The following is a 24,023-nucleotide window of genomic DNA, read 5'->3' as shown; positions in this document are numbered from 1 at the left end:
ACAATGAGTTTTAGAAAATTCAATATTTTAACACCTTGCTGTTAGCATCCACAGAAGACATTTTTTAAAAAGTATAAAAATAGTCTCTTGCAGTGGGGAGGGTGAGCGAGCAGCTGTGTGGTGCTTAGTGGCTGACCAGAGTCAAACCACGACGTGCAGGAACAGACCAACCTTAGGACTGTTTAAAAAAACAGAGTAAAGAATAACAAACCCTCAAAAGTCTTCAGGGTATTAGATACAAATTCTTTCTAGTTCTGTCCTTCTTAATGCCAGTCAAAAGCAGAGCATAAATAGCAGCATTAATAGTAAGATCATTATACAACAAAAAGACATATATAGTGGAAGGAGAAATAAAAAATTATCTACAGAAATTCAGTCTGAGGTAAGCTGGCATCTCACTAAGTGTCCAGTAATGATATGGATGGTGGTTTTCCCCATATTTAGCCTAACATGACCGTGCACCTCTAGCTCTCGGGAAGTCAGTCTGTCCCTTGCAATTATTAAGTGCACCCGCTCATGCAAGGAACACATGTTGCCTGTGTAATTGCCAAACCCAGTTACAGTTTTGGAACAGAAAATACACTGGCAAAAAGCAGTAACATCCAGAAACCGTAACAGCTAATTGTGACCAACGCTTCCTGTGTCCCTAGAGTTGCTGTAACTGAATATAAGCCTGTAGCTACGAAAACAGCTCATGATAAACAGGACTGAAGGGGTTTTTTAAACCAGTCTTTTTGACACGAATACACGCACGGTACCTTTAACTGAAGATCTTTATTTCGAAGCTCCGCATCCTTCTCTCTGACAAGCTCCTTTAGCTGCGTTACCAGCTGTTCAGTACTTGTCAGCTGTTCAGTCAAATCTGTCACCGACATGCTTCTTGCATCTTGTGAGCCTGCAGCCTGCAGACATTAAGTATACTTTGAACAAACAAAATGGTGCAGACAATACTGCTTCTGCAAAAAAGTCATCAGTTGGTGTTTGTTTGGGGTTTTTTTAAACACATTCAGCAAATCTTCTTAGAGTGCAATACTAAAACTTACATATACCATGTGTACCTATACCAGATAAATCTTAGAAACTGGTTTAGGAATATTTGTTTGAGATACAGCAAAACCATCAAAGCATCTAGGTATCTAAAACTGTATTTCCTCATTTACTGGATTTGCATCGTAACAACCAGTAGTAATGTTACTGAACCTAGTGGCAACAAAATATTGATATTGAACATACTATACACAAAAAATACACTTGGGATAAAGCTCATGTAATTCCTACAGATGTTTTCTTAAAGCAAGATAAGCATAGTGAAGAGGAATAGAGCAGCTGTATTACGCACGAGAGATTAAATACCAAGCAAACAGGAAGCAAGAACCCAACCTGACTTTTAGAGTCCTGAAACTGAGTCATGGTAAAACTAGTTAAGCAAATTATTTACGAAAGAGCAAATACATACGATTAGTATACCATCAATTAAAGATTCTCTAAGTCAGAAATTCTTAAGAAAATATTATTTAATAGTAATTCAATACTTACTGCTGTTTTGGAAGGAGAATCATCTCCACTACCCCATTTCCACATAGTTTCACGATGGCTATGAAAAAATAAATGAAATAATACCACGGTAATTATCAGTGACTCTCAGATAACTGTAACTAACTCGTACTTCTCTCTACATATTTCACTGTAAAACGCCTGAAACTATTTTGTTCAATTCTGACAGCACCTCTGATCTCCGCCACATTACTAGTTGTTGAGAAATAATGAAATTATGTACAAAATATGCATAATATGCCTTTTCTAAAAGCTGCTAGTCAGTAAAATGTCAATGCTATCAAAAATAATCCAAAGAAGTCTTTAAAAAGCAAATTCCATGAAGTATTATTCAGCAGAGTTGCTTCTTCCACATATAAATAGAAGATACAAGCCACATATAGTTTGCTAATATTTAACCTGACCTTAAACACTGCCTGCCAGTAGACTATAACAGGGATTATATCAACGCATATTTCTATAAAATCATACAAAAAGACTAAAAACATTAAAGAACACCAAACTGCATTAATTGCTGCGTGACTGCTGCATATCTGAAAAATACAACGAGTATTGCAACCCTTGAGGTCACTGATCAGCATATAAAATGCCTGGATCTGAAACCCCAGGAACAGCAAGTGTTCCTTGCTTCTTTTGCTCACAATCAAGTACCACAAATTTCTAAGTGGCACCAAAGTACCAGACATATACATAATTGCAGTATCTGATCACGGAAAGCCATAGCTTCCTAATTAACACAAGCATAGGCCATAACAAGTTTTTAAAAAGCAAAATCCTAAAGACCGAGTAGGTACAAGGCAGCTCAAAGGTTAAGACCTTTACTGAATAACAGTGACAAACCTGGTTGAGCAAAAAAAATGGGCTAAGTACATAAAAGAGCCCATGCAGTAAATTCCAACTCGTGTCTTGGAGATATAACCTTAAGAGCAGACTAACATACCTTGTTCGGCCTCTGGATAATATTCCCAATAGCAGGGTGAAGTGAAAAGAGAAGCTGTACCGCTGTACATGTTCAGTAATTTTCACTCTCAACTAGCAACATCCAGAGGAAAATCATGTGTCCTTTCTAACCTGTATTACAGACTTTTGAAATATGCATACACAGATCAGGCCTGACTCTGGAAAGCAGTTTATAATAAACATTAGCACATAGCTTATCTTAAAGTACGGAATTTGGAAAGCAGTTTATAATAAACATTAGCACATAGCTTATCTTAAAAAGCATGCAGAATGATAGCAGAGGCTGCTTTTAAAGCCATTTATCGTTTCAAAGCTAAAACCAGGAATCACGGACTGCAATCTATGGCCTACATTATCTACAAGGCCAAACCGGATTCTGCTAAGAATCTTTCCCAACATTAAAATCAACAAACGAGCCATGGGAATTACAGAACTTGTTATGAGAGGAGGTTTTTACTTACTACTCCAGAGCCATAACATCAAATCTGTTCTCAGTGAAAAGCTCATTTCCAGATACATAAAAGGGTTACCCAGGTACAAAGAGGACAAAATGACTCACTACATGTAACGTGGTGGTGCATTTGTATTTAATTCATGAATATTTTAGCTCATTTCCAGCTCTGACTGATGCAATCACTTTTGCCCACTTCATGTGCCAGCATTCCTACCCCAATACCTTAACTGCTACTTTCTGATGTATTTTTATTTACATCAGGGACACTAAATATTGACAAGTTTTCCAAATCAAGCTGGGAAACAAAACTGAACAAACTTTCCTTGCCCAGCATGAAGTCAACCAATACTGGTTTTTGCTTTTCTTCTGGGGTACAGACAGCAAGTTAAAGCACTGACGAAGCTGCAATCCGAACGCTGGATCGCTCAACTCGATCCCTTCTCCTTGCAGTACATGTAAACAAAATTCAATTTAGTTTTCTATCACCATTTTCCTTCCTTTGGCGGCCTATCTCCTGGACATAGCACTATCAGGCGTCAAGCATAAGAGAAGCAGGGAGTCCAGATTATCTGCGGCTACCCTCTCTGAATTTTTTTCTAATTTTTTTTATTTATCTGTCCCCTGTAAGTTCAAACCGCTCACCCTCACTTTCAAGGTTTCACATTGCTTCCTCACTGCCAGGACCTCATCCTGCTCTTCATCTCGCATATTCTACTGTGTTGATAACCATTCTTTGTCATCCACTACGCACTCATTTCCATTAATCTCTTCTTCACTGAAGAACAACAGGCAGGATACTCGAACCCTTCACAAACTCCACAAGATACAACAGAGGCTCACTTAATTTCACGAAACAAGCTCCTTCTGATGCTCAAAGTACAACTGAGGTTTTGGCTCTTATCACAACAGGATGTTACCAAAAAAAATAAAAAGTCCCATCGGCAGCTTTGCCTTCATACTCGTCCATTCTGTTGTCCCAGCACTAGCTGCAGCCAAATCCAGCTAAAAAAACTAAGCATGCGTTATTCATCTCGGTAGTTTCCAGCCTACTTACTCCCCTTGAGTCAGATATCACAGGGCCCAGCACAAGGGGCACTCGGGAGCACACAGCAGCGGACAGGACAGATTTCAGCAGCAGCTCATGCTGAAGCGGTGACAGAAATCCCACAGCTTGAGGGTGAGCAATCTGCATGGTAAAATATCGAACATTGTTACAAGTACCTATTTGGATGACTACCCAGGCTGAGAAACAGTCAACTGACTCCCACAGAACCACTCGTGTTTGTCTAACTTTCCCATCTACTCCAAAATCGTTCTGATATAAAAAATGGCTTCAAAGAGCACTCATCTGAGTTCTCACTATGAAACTATTAAGGTAGGACCCTTCTCCCTTCTCTTGCAGAAATACAGACGATGGGAGAAAACGCTGAGGCAGAACTCCGCTCCTCGTACTACCACGGAAGGTAACGGTAGCCCCCTTTCTCCTCTCTTCCACAAGACTACAGCTGAAAAGCAGACAACAGCAGAAGTGTGTAAAAACTTGGGTGTTTTATTATTTTAAATCCATTTCCTAGAACAATTTTGTGCTTTAAACAGGCACACTGAAAGAAAATAATTTTAATATAATTATTTTCTTCTTGTATCTGCACATTTTTGCTTTTACCCTTGTTTGATGGCTTGCCAAGATTTTGGTTCTTTTGCTGAATAAGCTACACTTGTTTTCAAATGGTCTGTGCCACCTAGGACTTAAAAGCTCTTGGATAAAAATTGCACAAACATATGACATACAGAAAAAGAAGCACGGACACCGAAGGCGTGTTAATCAAACCACAAGCACTCTGTAAAGTTAATATAACACTACATTTATATAGCTATTACTTGTGTCTATTATAAACACTATTTCTTAAAAACACTGACCACTTTTTCCTCTTAAAAATAACATGCAAGGGAAGTACTGTTTTATAACAGCGCACCGCTGGAGAAAGAAAGTAGCGGGGCAGAGCCTCCCGTGAAGCGCAGGTGCGTGTGCGGCGCGGAGAATTAGCTATTTCCATCAGAGCAGCCGGGTGCAGTTCCTTCTGCCTGGCGCTTCTGCAGTGCAGTGCTACCACCAACCTGTGACTGGAGGTGCACGACACCGACGACACCACCACCACCCCCCGCCCCGCCCCGTTTTCGGCGGGGCTCCCCGTGGTGAATGCCTTAACCGCAGCGAGCCCCACGGCGGGGAGCGCCTTTTAGTCCGGTTCAGACGCAGGCACAAGGCAGGGGACACCCCCCTCCCCCACCCGGCAGAGACCGGGCTAGCCGGGGGCCTCCCTCCCCCCCCCACCTCCCCGGGCACGGCCTGCTCTGCCAGCGGCCCAAGGGGCTCCGGCCGCCCCCCCACCCCCACCCCCGGAAGGCGGGGACGGGCCCGGACAGACGCGGCGCCCTTCGCCGAGGCCCAGCAGAGCCTGCCGGCGGCGGGAGGGAAATAAAGCAGAGCGGAGCGAACCCCTGCGGCCCCACTCACCTGCGGGGCGGCCGGACCCTGCGAAGCGCGGCCGGTCACCACCACCGCCGCCTCCTCCTCCCCCTCAGCGCGGCCCCCGCCGCATCCGCCACGCCCCGGCGGGAGACGTCACCCGGCGGCGCCAGCGCCCCCCGGCGGCGCGGAGGACCGCGGTCCGCCCGCAGCCCGGTTGGCGGCGCTCGCATCCCTCCGGTCCCCCCCGGTCCCCCCCCCCCGGTCCCTCCCGGGGCGGCAACAGCACCTGCCCCTCGGAGGTGATGAGGAAGATGTCGTACTCCTCCCAGCAAAAGCCTAGGGGTGTTTTAAAGTACGATGGGCCGCAAAGTGTTCAAAATGTCATCTCGGCAAGCAAATAAAACCAGAAAACAACGTTACCCGAGGGAAAAAAAAATGATCCCCCAAGACAATAAAAAAACGAGATGAAGGTAATTATTCAGTGGAAGAGAACAGAATGATCGAGGAAAGGCTGAATGAGCTGGTGGTACTTTCCCAGCCTGATGAAGAATTCCTACGGGGGAGGAAGGTGACCCTGCAAAAAGGACCAGAATGTCCTTTGCATGTATGTGACTGTGATCGTAACGGACCTAAATTTCAGCAAGGAAGATGAAGTTAAACGTTAGGAAAAAGTGAAGCCGCCTGATAAATTTCCTGTAGAGAGAAGGAATTTCATTCAGCGGAGGTCTTCAAGGTCAGTAAGGGTATAGGTGCACATAGCATCACAAAAATTCGCAACTGGCCCGTGCCGACCAAGGAGAGAGGCTGGGACGCAACGCAGAGAAATCCAAGAGTAAAGAGTTGATGTGCGTGAGGTGTCCCGGCCAAACTGGGGCACCCCGAATGTGGTTTTACACGGGGCCCTTACACCCTTCAAATGTTCACGTACAACCCGATGCTGGCATTCTCTTGGTTGTTCAGGGGTATCTTTTATCCTTCACGGACAGCTTTAAGCTTCCAAGAAGCAAAGTCCTTCTTTCCAGGGCTGGGCTGTCCTTTAGTTTGTTATACTTAAGCATGAACAATACCAAAGTCTCCAGTAAAATTCCGCTATCTCATTACATTACAGTGTACAATGTGAACTAATATATTAACAAAGTTAATGTGAACTGATATATATATATATTAACAAAGTTAAAACACTTCCATACTATAAAGACTGGTTCCTATATAGTTAGGGAAGGGAATTTTCATAACAATAGTTCTATTGATCTTGCTTTCAGGGAGAGGAATGGATTGAAAGTCCTTTTTCCAAGTGGAAAAAAGAAAACCACCTCCAGCTTTCTATGGGGTAGAACATACTCCTAAGTACAAAAGCAAGCTGTACGTTGTGTCTGACAGCAGCAGCTTTTGTATTTTGCCTTCTGTAATAGTTCAGATGGTCACTTCTCCTGTGTGCAGCCTGCAGCTTTCTAGCAGTGTCTGGCGCTGTCTGGTTTCTTGTGCGTCCCAGCTACAGCCCCAGCATTTCCCAGACAAGCATCAGTTCATCCATAGTACATGGAACAGAGAATAAGCCTTAATTTACAGGAGACTACAACATTAAAATGACTGGGAACAGGAAGGAAGAAACCCATCAGGCTTTAAAAGTGATTAGATTTCAAGATGCGGTTTTCATTTTAATCACTTTGATGTTTTCCTTGTGCAACACTGCGGGCTCTCTTTTCATTCGTTTTGGGTGCAAGCTAAACGATTATACTGCGTTGTGCGTGTTCTCATCCATGCCTTGACCATTTAGTCATATGAGAGCTGCTGCTGATGGGTACCTGAAGTTCTCTGGACGACATTAGCACCTCTGGAAACAGGAGTATGAGCGTGAAATGAACTACAGCACGGGGGGCTCGAATGCGGCGCAGAGCGCTCATGAGAATAAAGGCTGCTTCGGGAATCGTACAAATGGGGAAAAAAGCACCGTGTCGCACCCTCAAAACACTGTTGGGCTAGCTAGTGATTCAAAAATATTGTGCATTTTAATGAAACCCAAAGGAAACTTGGATCTTTAAAAAGCAACGGAAACTTTTAAGCCAGTATTCTCATTACTACACTCACCAATTAGTCCTCGTTATGCATCCAGCAGAGCACAAGGCAGACAGTCATGTTTGCACTATTTCTTGCTTCAGTCAATTTAGGTTTGCAGCGGTCTCCAAAACAAACGCCAGAGTGCATCTGACCACAGCCTCCAGCTACTGAACCTGTAACCTTCATGATTTTAGCCCCATCCTGCAGTATCTCCATAGCCTTGTTTGTCTTTCTCCAAACCTGCCCCAAAGTGGCATGTCTGAATAGGTGTCAGAAAGGAGGGAACGAATGTGCCACCAAAGTGCTGTAAGTGGCTGTTTTAAATTGAATCAAGCATCAAACCAACCCTGTGCAGTGAGGAACGGTGAAGTTACTATTCCTGAAGAGCAGTAGCGTGCCATGAGTAACTCAGCCAGACTCAGAACAGTGCTGGGATCTGAATCCCGGGAGCATCTAAGTCAATGCAAGGCTCCTAAGCACTTAAATAGAACCAACATTGAATCATCTGCAGACATTTTCATGTGCAGGAGGGCGGGTTCAGATGCAATAGCCCAAAACATTAAGTCCATCTATATTCAGGTAATTTTTCCTCCTCCTTCATTTCTGAGCAGAGATTTTTCTGCACTGTATCCGCAATAATGAAATTCTGCTAACAGCCGTTGTTATAGCACGGCCATCCTCATCCATAGCTAAACAAACATCTGGGGCTTTGAGGTAAAACCAAGGGCAGCAGAAGCAGAAGGTATATACAAAAAGACGTCAATATAGGCAGCTTGCATTTAAAGAAAGAGAGGTCTCGGAGCAGAGCCTGCCGTGTAGTCTCTGCAGGAAGCAAGAATTATTGCTGGTCGACAGCCGGCTGAACATGAGCCGGCAGTGTGCCCAGGTGGCCAAGAAGGCCAATGGCATCCTGGCCTGTATCAGAAATAGTGTGGCCAGCAGGAGGAGGGAAGTGATCGTGCCCCTGTACTCGGCACTGGTGAGGCCGCACCTCGAATACTGTGTTCAGTTTTGGGCCCCTCACTACAAGAAGGACGTCGAGGTGCTGGAGCGTGTCCAGAGAAGGGCAACGAGGCTGGTGAGGGGTCTGGAGCACAAGTCTGATGAGGAGCGGCTGAGGGAACTGGGGTTGTTTAGCCTGGAGAAAAGGAGGCTGAGGGGAGACCTCATCGCTCTCTACAACCACCTGAAAGGAGGTTGTAGCGAGGTGGGGGTCGGTCTCTTCTCCCAAGTAACAAGCGATAGGACGAGAGGAAACGGCCTCAAGTTGCGCCAGGGGAGGTTTAGATTGGACGTGAGGAAAAATGTCTTTACTGAAAGAGTGGTGAAACATTGGAACAGGCTGCCCAGGGAAGTGGTGGAGTCCCCATCCCTGGAGGTATTTAAAAGACGTGTAGATGAGGCGCTTAGGGACATGGTTTAGTGGGCACGGTGGTGTTGGGTCGACGGTTGGACTCGATGATCTTAGAGGTCTTTTCCAACCTTAATGATTCTATGATTCTAATTACAGAATTTTCAGCGCTCGTACATGGGGATGTTCGTATCAGTGTTGCCTGGGGGAACACTCTGTATTTAGGTCCCTGTTGCTTCACGTTTACACCTATATCATCATCTTAATTGACTCTTCAGAATTAGTTTCTCATTTCAGAAAACTTTCTTTTCTGAAACTTTGCTCCAAACTTTTTTTTATTCATTCCACTTAAGTGAAAGAAACCAAAAGCATTTTTAAGCTTTCACTTTTCTAGGCTCCAGAACAGTTTTTCCTATGCTATAAGTTGTCATACTGTAATAATCAATGCAGCATATAAACACATAAAGATAATATCATCTGCAGGTCTTTATTTTATCCCAATGTATAAATTATGCTTGGAAAGATGGGAGTGGAAATGACAAGCTACTTCTTTTGGGGATCCCACGGCCAAATTAGCTGTTCTCTTCTCCCTCTCTAAAATGTAGAATGCTGTTATCACCGTCCTGTTAGTGCAATATTAACATTGTGTTATCGAGTCAGAAAGCACAGTGTACTAGTTTCTGCCCAAACACATGCAGGCATCTTACAGATAACGCTGGCTTGGATGTTTAGGCCTAGCTTGCAGCCTAACTTCCCTGTTACGATGCCAACCCTAGGACTGACTGTATTTATCAGCGAGATGCAAGCCCCTCGGAGACACACAGAGATTCAGACACATTAAACTCTCTTCCAGCTGGAGGAACACCGCTGTTATTAAATGCATTTAATATTTATATAACAGCAGGGTCCAGATGTCCCAGTTAGCGCAATAGCGAGTTACTTAATGTGCAGCTCTCTGTTGCGACTACTTTATTATTTTTGCAATTCCTCCTCCTTTTTACAAAATAAAAGCTCCTCGCTGGTCAGCCTCCTCATTCCTCTCACTCCAACAAGCAGTGGGAGGAAATTGCTTGCTCTGCCTATCAGTTTTTTCCCATGCATCTGCTTCTTTTCACAATTTCCTGCATCCTGAAATAGCACGGAGACATCCCACCTCATCTTTGATGAGCGATGGTAAAACTAGAGAAGGACTTCAGACAGGATAAAGCAAAATCCCTACCAACCAGGTATACCAGCCCCCACCTTCCCACCAGTACTATGGGGCTTCCATGCTCTCCATGCCCAAGTTCAAGTCAAAGGACAGCTGGTCACCACCACGCAGAAGGCAGAAAGTAGGAGGTGGGATTGAAGGAGGAATTGATGGCAAAGACAAAGAATGAATTTCTGCACACACCGCTTGCTGCTACTGCAGCTTCCATTTGCTGGCTCCTTCATATGCTGATAGGGAGAAATAACTCCTTTGTGAACTTGTGCCCCAGAAAAGGGACTAGTGGTTATGAGAGCAATGAATATTAAGAAGTAGATGCAGGGAAGAATACTCTTTGATGGTTAGATGGCCACTAGTATATAAATGATGTGTACAGGCAAAAAAAGCGGGCTGAAAGGTAAACAGCTGAGGATGACGTTTCAGTCATGGCACTAATTCAGAGCAAACCATTTAGATAATTACAAAACAAAGCCAAAAAAACCCCAGACAATAGTGGCAGGTTACCCAGCACTCACTGCAGGGAGCAATAGGCACATTTTGCACAGCAGTTCACCCTGAATATATTTTGCATTATCCTGTATCTTACAGGACACAGCTAAACCACACAAAATGCCTGGCACCTGCCCTTCCCGGTGAGGATGGCCTAAACTTAGGAATCCCTGGAGTTCCAAGCCCCGTTTTGTGACACCCACCCTAAAGACTGGGAATAACCCCAGGCACCAGTAGATGCTGGGGGCTGACCAGCTGGAAAGCAGCTTTGCAGAAGGGGACTTGAGGGTCCCGGTGGACACCAAGTTGAACATGAGCCAGCAACGTGCCCTTACTGCAAAGAAGGCAAATGATATCCTGGGCTGCGTTAGGCAAAGCATTGCCAGCAGGTCAGGGGAGGTGACCCTTCCCCTTTGCTCAGCACTGGTGAGGCCACACCTGGGGTACTGTGTCCAGTTCTGGGCTCCCCAGTACAAGAGAGACATGGACATACTGGAGAGAGTACAGCAAAGGGCTACCAAGATGATGAAGGGACGGGAGCATCTCCTATGAGGAAAGGCTGAGAGAGCTGGGACTTCATCCTAGAGAAGGTTCAGGGAGGACCTTATCGATGTATATAAATACCTGAAGGGAGGGTGCAAAGAGGACGGAGCCAGGCTCTTTTCAGTGGTGCCCAGCGACAGGACCAGAGGCAACGGGCACACACTGAAACACGGGAGGTTCCCTCTGAACATCAGGAAACACTTTTTCACTGTGAGGGTGACCGAGCACTGGCACAGGAGTGCCTCCACCAGAGAGGTGGTGGAGCCTCCATCCTTGGGGATATTCAAAAGCCGTCTGGACGCGGTCCTGGACAATTGGCTTTAGGTGGCCCTGCTTGAGCAGGGGGGTTGGACCAGATACCTCCAGAGGTCCCTCCCAGCCTCAGCCATTCTGTTATTCTGTGGCTGCCCACCAGCCTTGTATCTTAACTTAAACCCATCAGTTCCTTGTAATTAGCTGTTACAACCAGAAGAGAGCTAAATTCCAGTCCATCCAATAACAGTGCCATAATTAGATATAAATAAGAGTCAAGAAATTATCATACACATTAACCCTACTGTTACATAGAGTGAAAAAATCATTGACTTAAGAATAGGGACGTATGTAAAAGTGAACAGTCCCAAGACTGTGCCAAGGCTACACACACAGATGACCAATTACTGCTACAGAAAATTTTGTAACAACCTAATGAGGGTTGCTTGCTCTGTAGCTCAGAGCAAAGATGGAGCTGTCTTTAAAGTGTATGCAAACCTAAAGCAAAACCAATTATTTGCACTGATGCGATACTTGTATGCAGAATTGATCACTGGCACCCCGTACTACATTGTCTTACTATCAGTAAATGGAATTGTATTTGAGCGAAGGTTTTGATGGCTCTGGTTACCCACCTTTGAGGGCTGGCCATCAAATCTGGCCGTAATGCAGCAGCAGTGGGAGAAGTGCCAACGTTCAAGCAGCAGTCACTGTTCAGCAACTCCTTCTGCAGGAGAGAGCTCGCCAGCCAGACCACGCAGGCTTAGAAGACGCAAATATATATCAAAACGTGAAACCCTGCATCACCATTTAGCTTGTAAACGGCATGAGATGAGAATCAGCCTATGTAACTAATCTACCTTTCCCAGGAGAGGGACAAAAGGGATATTTTCCACTTGAAATCTAGTAATTTTTTAAAAAGTTGTTTGCTATCATAGCAAATTCTCTCACTTTGCTACATGCATTCTCACCACAAGAATTAAACAATGTTCCTGTTGATCTTTATAGAAGAAGTGGCCTTCTAGAGCGCAAAACACAAGGACTCGTTGCTCAAGCTGCTTCTAGAAGAGAAAGGAAGGAATAATATGATAGATTAGACAAGAAAGCGTTCAAGGCTATCAAAAAACAAATATTAAAAATGATTGTTTGAACTATTCTCAGACAGACAAAATACAGAGCTTCTTTTTGCCCTTATAAAAAAAAAAAAAAAAGAATATTTTACATTTGCAGACCATACGGCAATCAAACAGGTTTAGAAATGCCAACCATCAAAAGAGAGACACTGACAATATAGCAGAGCAAAAATGCTGCAACCAAGATGGTTTAAGCGTACGAGATCTATCAGCTTGTCTAACACAAGACACCTTCTCTGCTACAAACCTTCCCCCAACTGTATATTGAGTCAGTGCTTTAATACCACTTTTTCATCTAAAATGAGCAAGAGCTTGACAAATGGTGGTGCATCAGTGGAAAAAGTCACCGTGCAGAAATTACTGGCTTTTAAGTGTCTGCTTTTGCTAATCAGATGGGAAATAAAAAGATGGAAGGACAAGAGTGGGAAATCAAGGGCTGTTTTCTTCTTTCTAGTGCAACATCAAATCACCATTTCTAGTACCTGTTGGATTCAGAATGCACATCAAAAGGTTCAAAGTATAATTAGCCTGTGAGAGAGGAGGAAAATACTGTTTTCCAGTTGTCTGGCTTCACAAATACCAACTAAAATGCTTTCTATTCAACTTAGCCACACACTTCAAGCCAACAGTTTCTATTAAGATCATTTACAACTTGGGGAGCATCACATGTAACCGTTTTCCCTCCTGAGACAGGCATTAGAAGTTAGTTAAACTAAGAACTAAGGGGCGGGGGGGGAGGCGCAGAGAGGGAGGAGAAGAAACAACCAATACTTCCACAAAGAAATCTAGTGAGTATGTAGGAGAATAAAAACATGCACTAGTGGAAAACTGCAGACAGGATTGCTCCGAGAGCAATCACAGTAAGCACGTTACATGCCATGCTTCAGCTGTTAAAGCAGTCATGCAGGGAGAACTCTTTTTTCCCCAAATCATGGCATGTTCGTATCTCTGACGAGACAATTGTCGAGTAGAAGAGATTGAAGGACCACATATTCTACTGCTTCGCCCCCAGTGCCACACCACTGTTAGTTCATCTAGAGAAAGAGCACTAACTCTCATTTCCAAGCACAGAATGGTTTGGGTTGGAAGGGACCTCTAAAAGTCATCTAGTCCAACCCCCCTGCCGTGGGCAGGGACATCTTCAGCTAGATCAGGTTGCTCAGAGCCCCGTCCAACCTGACCTGGAATGTTTCCAGGGATGGGGCATCCACCACCTCTCGGGGCAACCTGGGCCAGTGTTTCACCACCCTCAGTGTAAAAAATTTCTTCCTTGCATCTAGTCTGCATATACCATCTTTTAGTTTAAAACCATTACCCCTTGTCCTATCAAACAGCTCCCCAAAGCAAATAACCACTCTGCCAAAACTAACCGACTAGACGTATCACCCATCTCCAGAGAAGAAGTGAGAGAAGTCTACTTGCGACATGTTGAGAGCCTCTGGGTGGGAAGCGTAGATGCATCTCACACGGAAACGACTAGAGTTACATCCAGCTGTAAATACCGCGCCGATAAATAACCACACTCTCCACATTTTCGACATTTTTATTAATCAAAGACAGGACGACTTCCATATTTTGAGTGATCAGAGAGATCCCAGAACGCTTTCATAGCTAAGATAAGCTTAACCAAAAGATACATTGCAGAATACATCATGGATTTGGAGTAACACCCTTGTAATGACTGGGTGAACTGGTGTCACTGGCACCCTGCATAGCACAAGCGAGGGTCCTCAGAAATAGAATACGCCATTGGCAATGGACCACGACTCTTGCAGGGACACGCCAAGAGCTCCAGAAGAGGAAAAGGAGAATTTGACATTGTACCTGACTGCGAGGGTCCCCAAGTACCGGAGAGGTATCAAAGGTCTGTCTCCACCACTGAGGCAGAGCAATGTACAGAGTATTTCAGCTTCAGACCTCTTATACATACAAACCGAGCGGGTTTTACTCATGCTATATAAATACATGTATATTTTGTATTGGCATTTATAGAGTTGCATAAAAGGCAAAATATAAAGTTCTGCGAGATTTTGTTTAATACTCTTAGGTAGAAGCTTGAAGGGTTAAGTTTACATATCACTGTTCCCAACAAAAAAACAAAAGCTAACTATGCCGGAAAATAAACTAGATGTGCCATTTCAATTCCTTAGCATTCCATAAACAATTTTCAGTATACCAATAAATACTCAGTGCAAAGCACATGCTTAGTTAAAATCCTAGACATGGATAAAGTATAAGGAAAAAAAAAAAGTTAGCACGTGTTGTCTGCATGCTCACAGAAATATAAAAAGAGGGAAAAGTGTTTCTCACTTACAGCATTATTTTGGTTTTGGTTTAAGAAATGTAGATGCTTTCTCCCAAAATAACAGTGCCTACAAGGTTATATTATTCGTTTGTATAAAGAAAAAAAAAAATGTTACAATGATGGGAACAGCCTACATCGCTTGAAACTAAGTATTTCCATACTCTTTATGAAGACTGCAGCGAGTTTATACTCACGATCCAACACTTCTCGTGTTGAGGGCAAATCCACTGCTTGGGGTATGACAAGGTAACATCCAAAAAAAAAAAAAAACCACCCCAAACACAAAAAACCAGAAATCCCAACCAAAATTAATTGCAATTTATGGGACGGTGAGAAACGCGTGTTTTCCAGCATAAAACCTATAGTATTCTTTTCCTTTCACATCACCCACTGAAGTTTGCCCAGGTTCTCCACAAAGATAATGCCACTTCACAACAAGTTATTTTCCCCACGAATACGGCAGGCCAAAATACCCGAATTCCCTAAAACTGGTAACAATATACGTCTCCTTCCCATGAATGGCAACAGTGATTTAACAGATGGAGCCTTAGGAAACAGAATTTATAAGTAAAAGGTAATGTTTCAGCCCACAGTTAGGAACTGAAAATGCGAGAAGTACAATTCAGAAAAGAGTTAATGATTTTGTATAATTTCAGCTTGAAAGTACGGCATACAAATCAGGATTATTACAGCACCATCCATAACATGGTCATTACAGAGGCAATACTGAAGGCTGCTTTGTTAAACCCAGTAATCGCGCTCTCATTGCACAAGTCGTGTTGGCAGCAAAAGAATTCAAAATTATCCAACTGGAAGAATTCGGCAATATCATTCACACTGCACTGGGATGCCTTCCAGCAGGAGGAAGTTCTCAATTTACCTAAAAAAAAAAAAAAAAATTAAAAATTAAAACAGATTAAGAGAATATTGAAAGTAGTATATCATTTTTGGTACAGAGAGAGAATCACTGCCTAGACTGCCACGCACTTGCTTTTTTAGCTTCTTTTCAAGTGTTTAGAGGTTTCCAAATTTGCCTTCACTAGGAATTTAGTAGTGCGAATAGCGATAGCAAGCCATGGTCCTGCCTCCACAGCACTCTCCTGTAGCTCCCAGCCATAGGTTAAGAAAGATTTCAAGCTCAAGCTAACCAGTGCTTCCAATTCAGTCCAAATGACCCACTGGGAGATACAGGGTAGAGCTGGAGCGGTACCTGCTCTGAGGCTCCTGGCAGAGAAAGACAGTGCATCACCATCTAGCTCAACTTGCTTTGCTCTTGCATTGTCCTACAGCACGGGCGTTCTCCCCCCACGAAGCTCAGTCATTCCAGTAACTCAAGCTAGTTTTTGTACTGAAGACGAGTCCCGTTGGATCTGACCGGCTTCATTTCCAGAAGCAACATGCAGAAGACAGAACTTGAAGAGCGGAAGAGTCCTCCCCTTTTCTCGCTCATTCCCCTGGACTCCAGAGATCAAACAACTTGTCTTCCATCTTCCCTAGCTTGACACCTCAAGTACTCGACTCCTGACTCTGACAAAGGACAACCGCCGTAGGCTGCATGCTAGAAAGCCTACAGTTTGTGCTCATGAAGGTTTAGGCTCAAGGGAAATAGCAAAAGAGAAAATTCCTTAGGATGCAAGCAGCATAGCTGGTCCAACGGCGTTAGCAGCTTTCCTTCCTCCATGCCAAGTCGTGAGCTTTAGCAGGGACCATCCCAAGGAACAGAGCAGTCCCGTCCCGTCCCATCCCGTCCTGGTTCCCGCTGTCCAAAGCCAGCCCAACAGTCTTTCTAGGGCAGAGGGAACCAGCTAGGAAAGCAGGAGATGATTTCAGTTGACTCAGTACTTCTGCTTTTCCAATGAAACTCCTGTCACTCATAGTAAAAGGGTTACTTAAATGTTATTTAACAACTAGAACAGTAACTCCGTGCCCTGAATATCCTTGACCATCCTTCCTGAGATGCAGGTGACTTCACCCTCAGGATAAGATAATTTACTTTAATAGTGTCAATTCATAAACGACTAAGTCTTCATCTGCAGGTTTATTTTGCGGGTTACACATGCTTGATCTGTTTTTAAAGTGTAACAAATTCAGGGCAAAGGTTTTGTATCTTAAAGTCATTGCTGTCTCCTATTTTTTTCCAGCTCCCTTAGGTGGTAGGTTTTTTTGTTGGGTGTTTTTTTTTAAATCTGGATATACAGATATCTGTGTATATGCTTGTACAAGTATAAATCAGCTATCTAAATCATCATTATCAGTTGCTTGGAAGTCAAAATACATCAATTTACTCTAAGTATGACCTTCCAAAGTATTCACAACCTTCTCTTGAGTGAGGCTAAGAAATGCATGCTGAGGCCAGGTTAGAAGTGTACAGGCAACGAAAACTGATACAACCGTGTTTATTTTAGGTCTGTAGGACAGCATACATACCAAATTTCATCTGCAAGCAAGTATCTTCAGTTGCTAAGCAAGTGCTATTGGTCTTGCACAAGGAAGGGCTGTTCTCACAGTGGTAACACCTTAGGGTATAACCTAAGACGACAGAGGTTTATCTTTACTGAATAATAAAGTACTGAAACAGTAGCAGCATTAAAAAGGAAAAAAAGAATTACTACCTGCATCTAACTGTCCCAAAACATATGCCTGGTTATTACACTCAAGCTAAAATTTGTCAGTGTCCACACTGAGACTGGCAATTTTGAAAGGAAGATTTTGAAGCATGGACTTAATGTCATTTTTAAAAACACTCACCTTTACGTCCCTGCAGAATAATATATTAAATGTTTGCATCTTTCACCTACTCTTAGAGATTGCCATTTCCAAAAGGACAGACAAGAAGAGACACTTTTAGCAGAATTTTATTCTATCCCTTTTTTATTTCACCTCATTTCTCTCTCGTTCTATACACCTAGTTTCCAATTTACACAACAGGAATCCGATCTTCTAGCAGCAAAACACAACAGACTGTTGCCATATTAAGCAGCACCATATTCTGCCCCCAATTCCCTCTTCTGACCAAAGACAATCAGCAACAGAAAGTAAGCCCTACTTCAACGGTTACTGCCATTCCCCAAAGTGGTATTAAATAATGCAGGCCTTTTCTGTTATTTTGCCTTCTCCAATATTTTTTCCGTTATTTCCTCAGCCCCTGTCATGACATTGCATCAGGAAAGCACGTCCCCTGTACTCACCACAACTACAAAAAGCAACCAGAACAATGCAGGCGGTTAACAGTATGCAGTTCATCTTGATCATGCTTCTTACCTAATTTGAAGGCATAAACAGATGTTACATGTTTATTCTATTTAAAAGCTACATGAAACTAGCAAAATACAGGGCGAGGAATCGAGGTTTCAAGACTTGATTCGGTATGGAACTGAAGGCATTGGCCAGGAAAACCAGTGAAAGAGAAGAGAGAAAAGTAACTTTGCACTTTCTGAGAGAGGATTTTTATTCTGAGAACAGGATTTTTATTCTGAGAACTGAGGTTTGAGCCCCGACAGGCTGTAGATGGGTCTCCTTTCTCCCCTCTACACCATTCAACAGGTCTCCCTATTTCTTACAGCTACAAATGCACCTCACAAAAAGAGAGGCCATTTAGGTCTCGAAAGCTTTTTCTTTAACAGCAATTCCCCAATAACCCTGGAGCCAGACTGTGCTCCTTTCTTCCCTCTCATGGGCTTGCAAGAGATTTGTCTGCACTAAGGGGGCTTTTGCCCCTCCTCTCCCAAATTTTCTCCTTCTCACTGAGGTACTGACACATGCAATAACCCACCACGTGACTGCAGTGATGGCTCGAGTCCTCCACGATTACTGTAATCCCCAAGTGAGATAGGAAGGGTCAGGATTTTTTTTAACGTAGGCAACTCCAAAACAGGCTTTATTAGATAGACTTCTGCACGCCGAGTCTGAACTACAAACAATAATATCTACTACTAAAAAATCTCTGCTATTGCAGAGAGTAGGCTATTGAGATTGGGTATCAAGCAGACATGGAGGGGAGAGAGGGACCATACTTGTGCTAGGAGGGCACGGTTCCATGTTTGTCTTCAAAGCCCAAGTGGGACTGGAAGCCTCAAAGAATTAAAGGCATCCAGATAACAAGTTTCACTTACGATAAGACTGCAGTGAAACAGTCACATTGCTGCTCTTGACCCTCTTAATAATGCTTGAAGCATATTTCTATATGCAGCTAACAGTCCAGCGTGGCAGACCATAATCACGTTGGGATGGAGTTTTTTCCACCCAGAAGACTGACTGTGGACTTGAAAAGACGGTTTCGTAGTAAAACGATGCTGAAATCCTTCTCAACCTTAAGTCCAGTTAATTTTTCTACTGACAAGAAAAAAACCACCACCACCCAACAAAAAAAAAACCAAAACCACACTCACTTTTTTTCCTGTCTGTATGACCTACTGTTGAGCAGGGAAACTAAGGAAAAAAAAAACCCATAATGAGCAGGATGAGATGATTTTCTGGGGTAAACAACTTTGTGAGAAGCTTTTCAAGACCAGAGGCTCATCCCACAGTGACGTGAATCTGCAGGAGCGCTGTTAGTCTGGTGGTTAAAGCAAGAGCCATTCTGGACAGCAACAAGAATCTCCCTGGGAACCTTCCAGGAGCCCTCAGTCACCCAACGGTGTCAGCAGAGTAAAACAGTTTTGCCTTTTAGCAAAACCAAGTCATGACCAGAATAAATATAAGGCAGATTAATAAAAATCATCTTAGCCAGCCTGATAGCTTTGACAGTAGTAGTTCAACCAATCCATTTTTGTGAAAACGAGTAATTTTTTATGTTCTCCTGAATGACAAAGAGATGAGACAACAAGAAAATTTTAGCTTAAAAAAAAAAAAATTATATAGACAGCAATTCACAACATGGCTTAAAAGAAACAAAGCGGAAAACATTTCCTAAACTGAATTTTCTAAAAATGCTGTTTTAACTCAAACATCAGACCAATCTCAGTTAACAAGAAACTGCAATTGCAATAGGAAGAAAGGCTTATTGCCTTGGTTGTGAAACAGTAGAATGTCTCTGCAGTCCCACCTGGGAGAGCACACGTACAAGGCGAGGCTGCTACTTTCGTCATAACCTCAGAGCAGAAAGAGGCAAGAAGAGGGTAACTGGGACCACGAGCCCCGTTCCCGCGGGGACTGGGGCACTTGAGCAGCCGCTCAGGGTTGCGCCGCTTCCTTCGCCGAGGCATCCTGCAGCCAGCATCCACCCGGCAGATGCAGCCTGGCTCCCGCCCATCTTTTTTTGAGTCAGCTGCGGCACGCCCCAGGCAGTACCCGCACCACCGCCACCACCACCACCGCCACCACCACCACCACCACCCCCCCCCACAACCCCCCCCCGCGGCTTGGCCGCTTTCCCCCGCAGGAGTCCCGGCTCCCCGCTGCCCCGCGGGGGCGGCCGGACCCTCGGCCGAGCGCCCCGGGGCGCCGCAGCCCGCCCCGCTCAGCGCACTGCGGTGCGGCCGCTCCGCCGGCGTCTCTCAGACCCGGGGGCAGCCCGGGAACGTAAAAAACAACACAAAACAAAACAAAACAACAAAACGATCTGCCCCCCCCCCCCCCCCCCCCCCCCGTTAGGACGGTATAAGTACAGATTTCCACCCAAAACCTTCCCCCCCGCCCCAATTCCTAGGAAAAGGCATTATCCCCCCCCGCCCGTCCCAGCCGCACCGCCGAGGACCTGCCCTTCTTGCCCGCCAGTCCCCTCGCCCGCCACCCTCCCGGAGCGCCGGCCGCCGTTCGGCCTCAGCAGGCAGAGCCAAGCTCCCGGCGAGACGAGGGGCCGACCCCCGGTCTCCCCGCGCCCCGACGAGGCGGGGGGCGCCGGGGCTTCCTCCGCCCCCCCACCCCACCTCACCTCACCCCACCCGCGGCAAGGGACGGGCCCGCCCGGGCAGGGCGGGCCGCCGCAGCGCTGAGGCAGCCCGCTCGCCCCTTACCTCCCCCGAGCACTCTGCCGCCGATAAGCCCCGCACCGTCTGCTGGGAACGGAGGAGCTGCGGCGGCGCCGCCTCTATCGGCTGTGCCGCCCTCCCGGGGGCGGAGCAGCGGCGTTGGCCCGGCCCGGCCCGACCCACGGCCCGGGGAGGGCAAAGCCGCCCACCCGCGGGAGCCGAGGGCGGGGGAGGGAAGGGTGCCGCAGGAGGGTGAGCGATCCTCGGCTGCGCGACGTTTGAACGGGCCGCGAAGACTTTTACGAACGCACCTCTCCTGGGCGCAGCCGTCCACGCCGCGGGTGGACGCGTGTAACGCTGCGTAGCACCAGCTCGAATGGTTGTTCACGAAAGGAGAGATTCTTCCCGCCCTTGGTTAACGCTTAATTTCTATCCCAGCAGCTAAACCTGCACCTTGTGCCCGCCGCGCTGCCCTCCCGCACGCAGGAACTGGGTTTTCAAAAGGTGGGTGGGGGAGAGCTGTGGCCCCCAGCTCCTTTGGTGGACAGGGCAATGGAGTAAGAAAATGGGAGTAGCTGGACCGCAATCCAACGCTCGTCGCCCTCAAACGCTTTCTTCCTAAAGCACGGTGCGGCCGTGCCTGTCATGCATCCCCACGTGCAGTTAAATGGTATGAATTAATAGGTAGGACTAAGGAAAATTATGAAGAGTTTTAGAACACACAAAGGGAAACAAGCGGGAACGGAAAGCGGCAGTTTCCTCCACGGGTAGCTAAATATAGGTCTAAACATTCACAACCTAGGAAAACACTGAAGGAGAACAACAGAAATGTAGTTGAGGACACCAAAAGCAGTTTTTGTTAAATTAAGAGATTTAGATCAATGTTAGTTAGGGGAAAAAAAAAAAATTGAGTGCTGACTTGAGTACAATATGGAACACCTGTAACCACCGGCTGTATTTAAAAAGCTATTCTGGGTTTATTTTTGTTACTACGGCACGACCACCAATTCATTTGTTAAACCTAAAGTAAACCCTAAACCACTCGGAACTTACATCAGCTTCTGCTGGTGTGTTACAGTAGTTAAGATGCTTATCAGCCAGCTCAGCGTATGATCTTACAAATGTCTTTAAGATTTTACCTCTGTTTAAGCCGTAAATAAAAGCAAAGGGATGCAAGAGTAAGATGCTTGGGGGTTATTGTAGGCAACTTATTAAAGGAGAATCCACTCAATTAAGACTCGATATAAAAAAATGCCTTAATTTATTAATTCGCTTAGAAAAGTTTGCAATGAGGAACTGGGAACAAGGCGCTTAACTTCAGCCATAGCTGAACATTTACCTGTTTTCCCTTCCTGAAATCTGGGAACAGTTCCTCACACAGAGGGTAGACTTACCTGTATTGTCACAGGTAAGTGGCATTTCCAACTTGGCCTGAATTTTCCACTTTACATTCTTCACATAGATGATGAGAAATTACTTTAAACAATGACGGGGAAAATCCAGCACTGGAATAACTTACACAGCAACTTCCCGCCCCCCCACCGGCTGGCACACCACTTGTTTTTCTCTCCCGTGGTGCAGTCACAGCAAGGAAATCGTGGCCAAAGTTTCCCTCCGTTAGACCATCCAGTCAGCAAAAGCCCACAAAAATGCTGAAGGAATCCTACAGCGCAATTATAAAGAGACTGTCAGCATAGGCCTTTTCCACGGACAAAAAAAGGACTAGACCAGTTACATATTTGCGTTGGATGTGCTAGGTTTTTAACCATATGCTGAATTCACAGGTGTTCAACAAGGCTTGTTTTACCTTGACGGGAGAAGGTCTTAAACCAAGCATCAATATCAAACAGTCAGGATCCGAGTCGGGAGAAGCTGACAGAACTTCAGGCTGAACCCGAAGGATGGTGGCCAAAGGGAAGGACGTACGTATGTTATAATCTGTGTGTGCGTATTGCACAGGCTAACAACCACAGGAAGCATTTAGCAGTTGGGTGCACGGTATCGGCAGTTAGCAGTACACCTACCCAACACCTGCTTGCTGAATCAGGCAGAGCGCTGGTGAAGCGCTGTCTTCTGAAGCGGGACCTCGAGTCAGTTCTCCCCCGTTTTCTCAGCGAAGATTTCCACAGTCCAGCAGTGCCAGCAAACGTAGCCGATGCCTTGTTTTCTTCAATGGACTCGGCCCCTTCACTTTTCGTACCAATCTGGCATAAGCTTCAGAGTTTTGGGTGGGGTGAGGAGAACCACTGGCATAAGCCCTACTTCAAATGCACATAATGAAGAGTTACAACGCTTGCAGTAACGCTGCATCTGGTAACTTTAGGCAATACGCCACGTGCTAAAATAGCTGCCCGAAGCAAAGGAGTAACCTTTTCCCCCGTTACAAATACATACGCATTTGGTACACACATACACCAGCGGCGACATGTCATTGCCCCTACCTGGTTTCCTTCTCACTTCGTACAGGCACAGTTCGCAGGAGTGCCGTGACCACCCGTTGTGCTTGGATCAGAGGCCTCAAACCCTCACATCACAGCGCTCCGAAGTTGACAGAATAGCATTGTCCTGTACCGTGGCTTCTTCTACAGTAGGCAATAATTATAGTTCCTCTTTAACAACCCAAGGGAGAACCGCTCCCTGAGAAGCATAAAATCACCAGGAGTTGGCAGTGTTTCTGTGGAGCCTTATGACCTTCAGCTGGTATCACTTAACTAGAACATACAGACCCTGGTAAAGTACCAAGCAAGCCTCCGACCACGAGTGTTATCTGTCCTTAAAAACACACAACAGACTTACAGCACTGGAGTAAGTTCTAGTTCCACTAAATCCTTTTTTCACTGATACTTTTAAGAGATGATGAAATTTCTGTGAAGAAAAAGCATTACACCACAAACATCACATTTTCCCCTCACAGTTAACACCGAGGAATCCTCAAAATGGAAATGTTTTTAAACCACTCCAGCAATTCACACTGCTGTTCAGACTTCTGTGAGGGACAACGCATTGTTTTGCTTCTCTAGATGTTTCACCTGAACGACTGTTGTAGGGATCATACTCAGTATTTGTTTTTCTGCCTTGTACCACTGCGGAAGATCCAGATGCTGCGTGGCACTTGAGAAAGATGAGCACACGGAGAATCTAATACTATGACTTGTAAAAAAAACCCCAGGCTTTCTGTATGAGCGGTAACTAGTCAATAATGGAAACATTCAGTTTCCACAATATACTGGTTTTCCTCATAGGAGCTACTAATTCTGGATGTCAAAAAGCGGAACTGACTACAGCGATGCTAGTCACACAATTATTGCTCAAATCTTGACAAGAGTCCCACGTAGCAC

At 45.0% G+C, this 24,023-nt stretch overlaps 2 protein-coding genes across 10 annotated transcripts in view; both read right to left on the bottom strand.

Annotated features, from left to right (window-relative positions):
* Positions 1 to 5,547, bottom strand: part of LOC143163088 (uncharacterized) — a 35,716-nt gene extending 30,169 nt beyond the window's left edge. For 3 of the 4 annotated variants that reach the window (XM_076343759.1, XM_076343760.1, XM_076343757.1), the window contains exons 1-3: positions 5,484 to 5,547; positions 1,537 to 1,594; positions 759 to 902 (exon numbers count right to left, since the gene is read on the bottom strand). In XM_076343759.1, the coding sequence (XP_076199874.1) occupies positions 759 to 902; positions 1,537 to 1,581 (189 nt within the window). In that variant the 5' untranslated portion in view covers positions 1,582 to 1,594; positions 5,484 to 5,547. The remainder of the gene's footprint in view (positions 1 to 758; positions 903 to 1,536; positions 1,595 to 5,483) is intronic. The other variant, XM_076343761.1, reaches the window with a different exon arrangement.
* An 8,453-nt stretch (positions 5,548 to 14,000) lies between these two features.
* LOC143163086 (CD59 glycoprotein-like) lies at positions 14,001 to 23,424 on the bottom strand. 6 transcript variants are annotated; one of them, XM_076343752.1, is made up of 6 exons: positions 23,127 to 23,418; positions 22,710 to 22,946; positions 19,165 to 19,204; positions 17,965 to 18,037; positions 17,204 to 17,305; positions 14,001 to 15,656 (listed from the first exon to the last, which is right to left on the bottom strand). In XM_076343752.1, the coding sequence occupies exons 4-6, from the start codon at positions 18,026 to 18,028 to the stop codon at positions 15,463 to 15,465; spliced, it is 360 nt and encodes a 119-aa protein (XP_076199867.1). In that variant the 5' UTR covers positions 18,029 to 18,037; positions 19,165 to 19,204; positions 22,710 to 22,946; positions 23,127 to 23,418; the 3' UTR covers positions 14,001 to 15,462. The 6 variants fall into 6 exon arrangements, with proteins under 6 accessions (XP_076199867.1, XP_076199868.1, XP_076199869.1 ...); XM_076343753.1 differs by having other exon boundaries at positions 22,710 to 22,943; XM_076343754.1 differs by lacking the exons at positions 22,710 to 22,946; positions 23,127 to 23,418 and adding exons at positions 19,821 to 19,866; positions 20,731 to 20,804.
* Between the last annotated feature and the right edge of the window lie 599 nt (positions 23,425 to 24,023).

Source organism: Aptenodytes patagonicus, chromosome 7, assembly GCF_965638725.1.
Source record: "Aptenodytes patagonicus chromosome 7, bAptPat1.pri.cur, whole genome shotgun sequence".
Lineage (NCBI taxonomy): Eukaryota > Metazoa > Chordata > Aves > Sphenisciformes > Spheniscidae > Aptenodytes > Aptenodytes patagonicus.
This window is presented reverse-complemented; position numbering and strand designations above follow the sequence as displayed.

Coding starts and splice junctions, on each gene's coding strand:
- LOC143163086 (XM_076343756.1), bottom strand. CDS start 18,028: ATGATCAAGATGAACTGCATACTGTTAACCGCCTGCATTGTTCTGGTT. Junction 17,306..17,964: donor GGTTGCTTTTTGTAGTTGTG/GTGAGTACAGGG, acceptor CTGTCGTCTTAG/GTTATACCCTAAGGTGTTAC. Junction 15,657..17,203: donor TTGCTTGCAGATGAAATTTG/GTATGTATGCTG, acceptor TTTTTTTTTTAG/GTAAATTGAGAACTTCCTCC.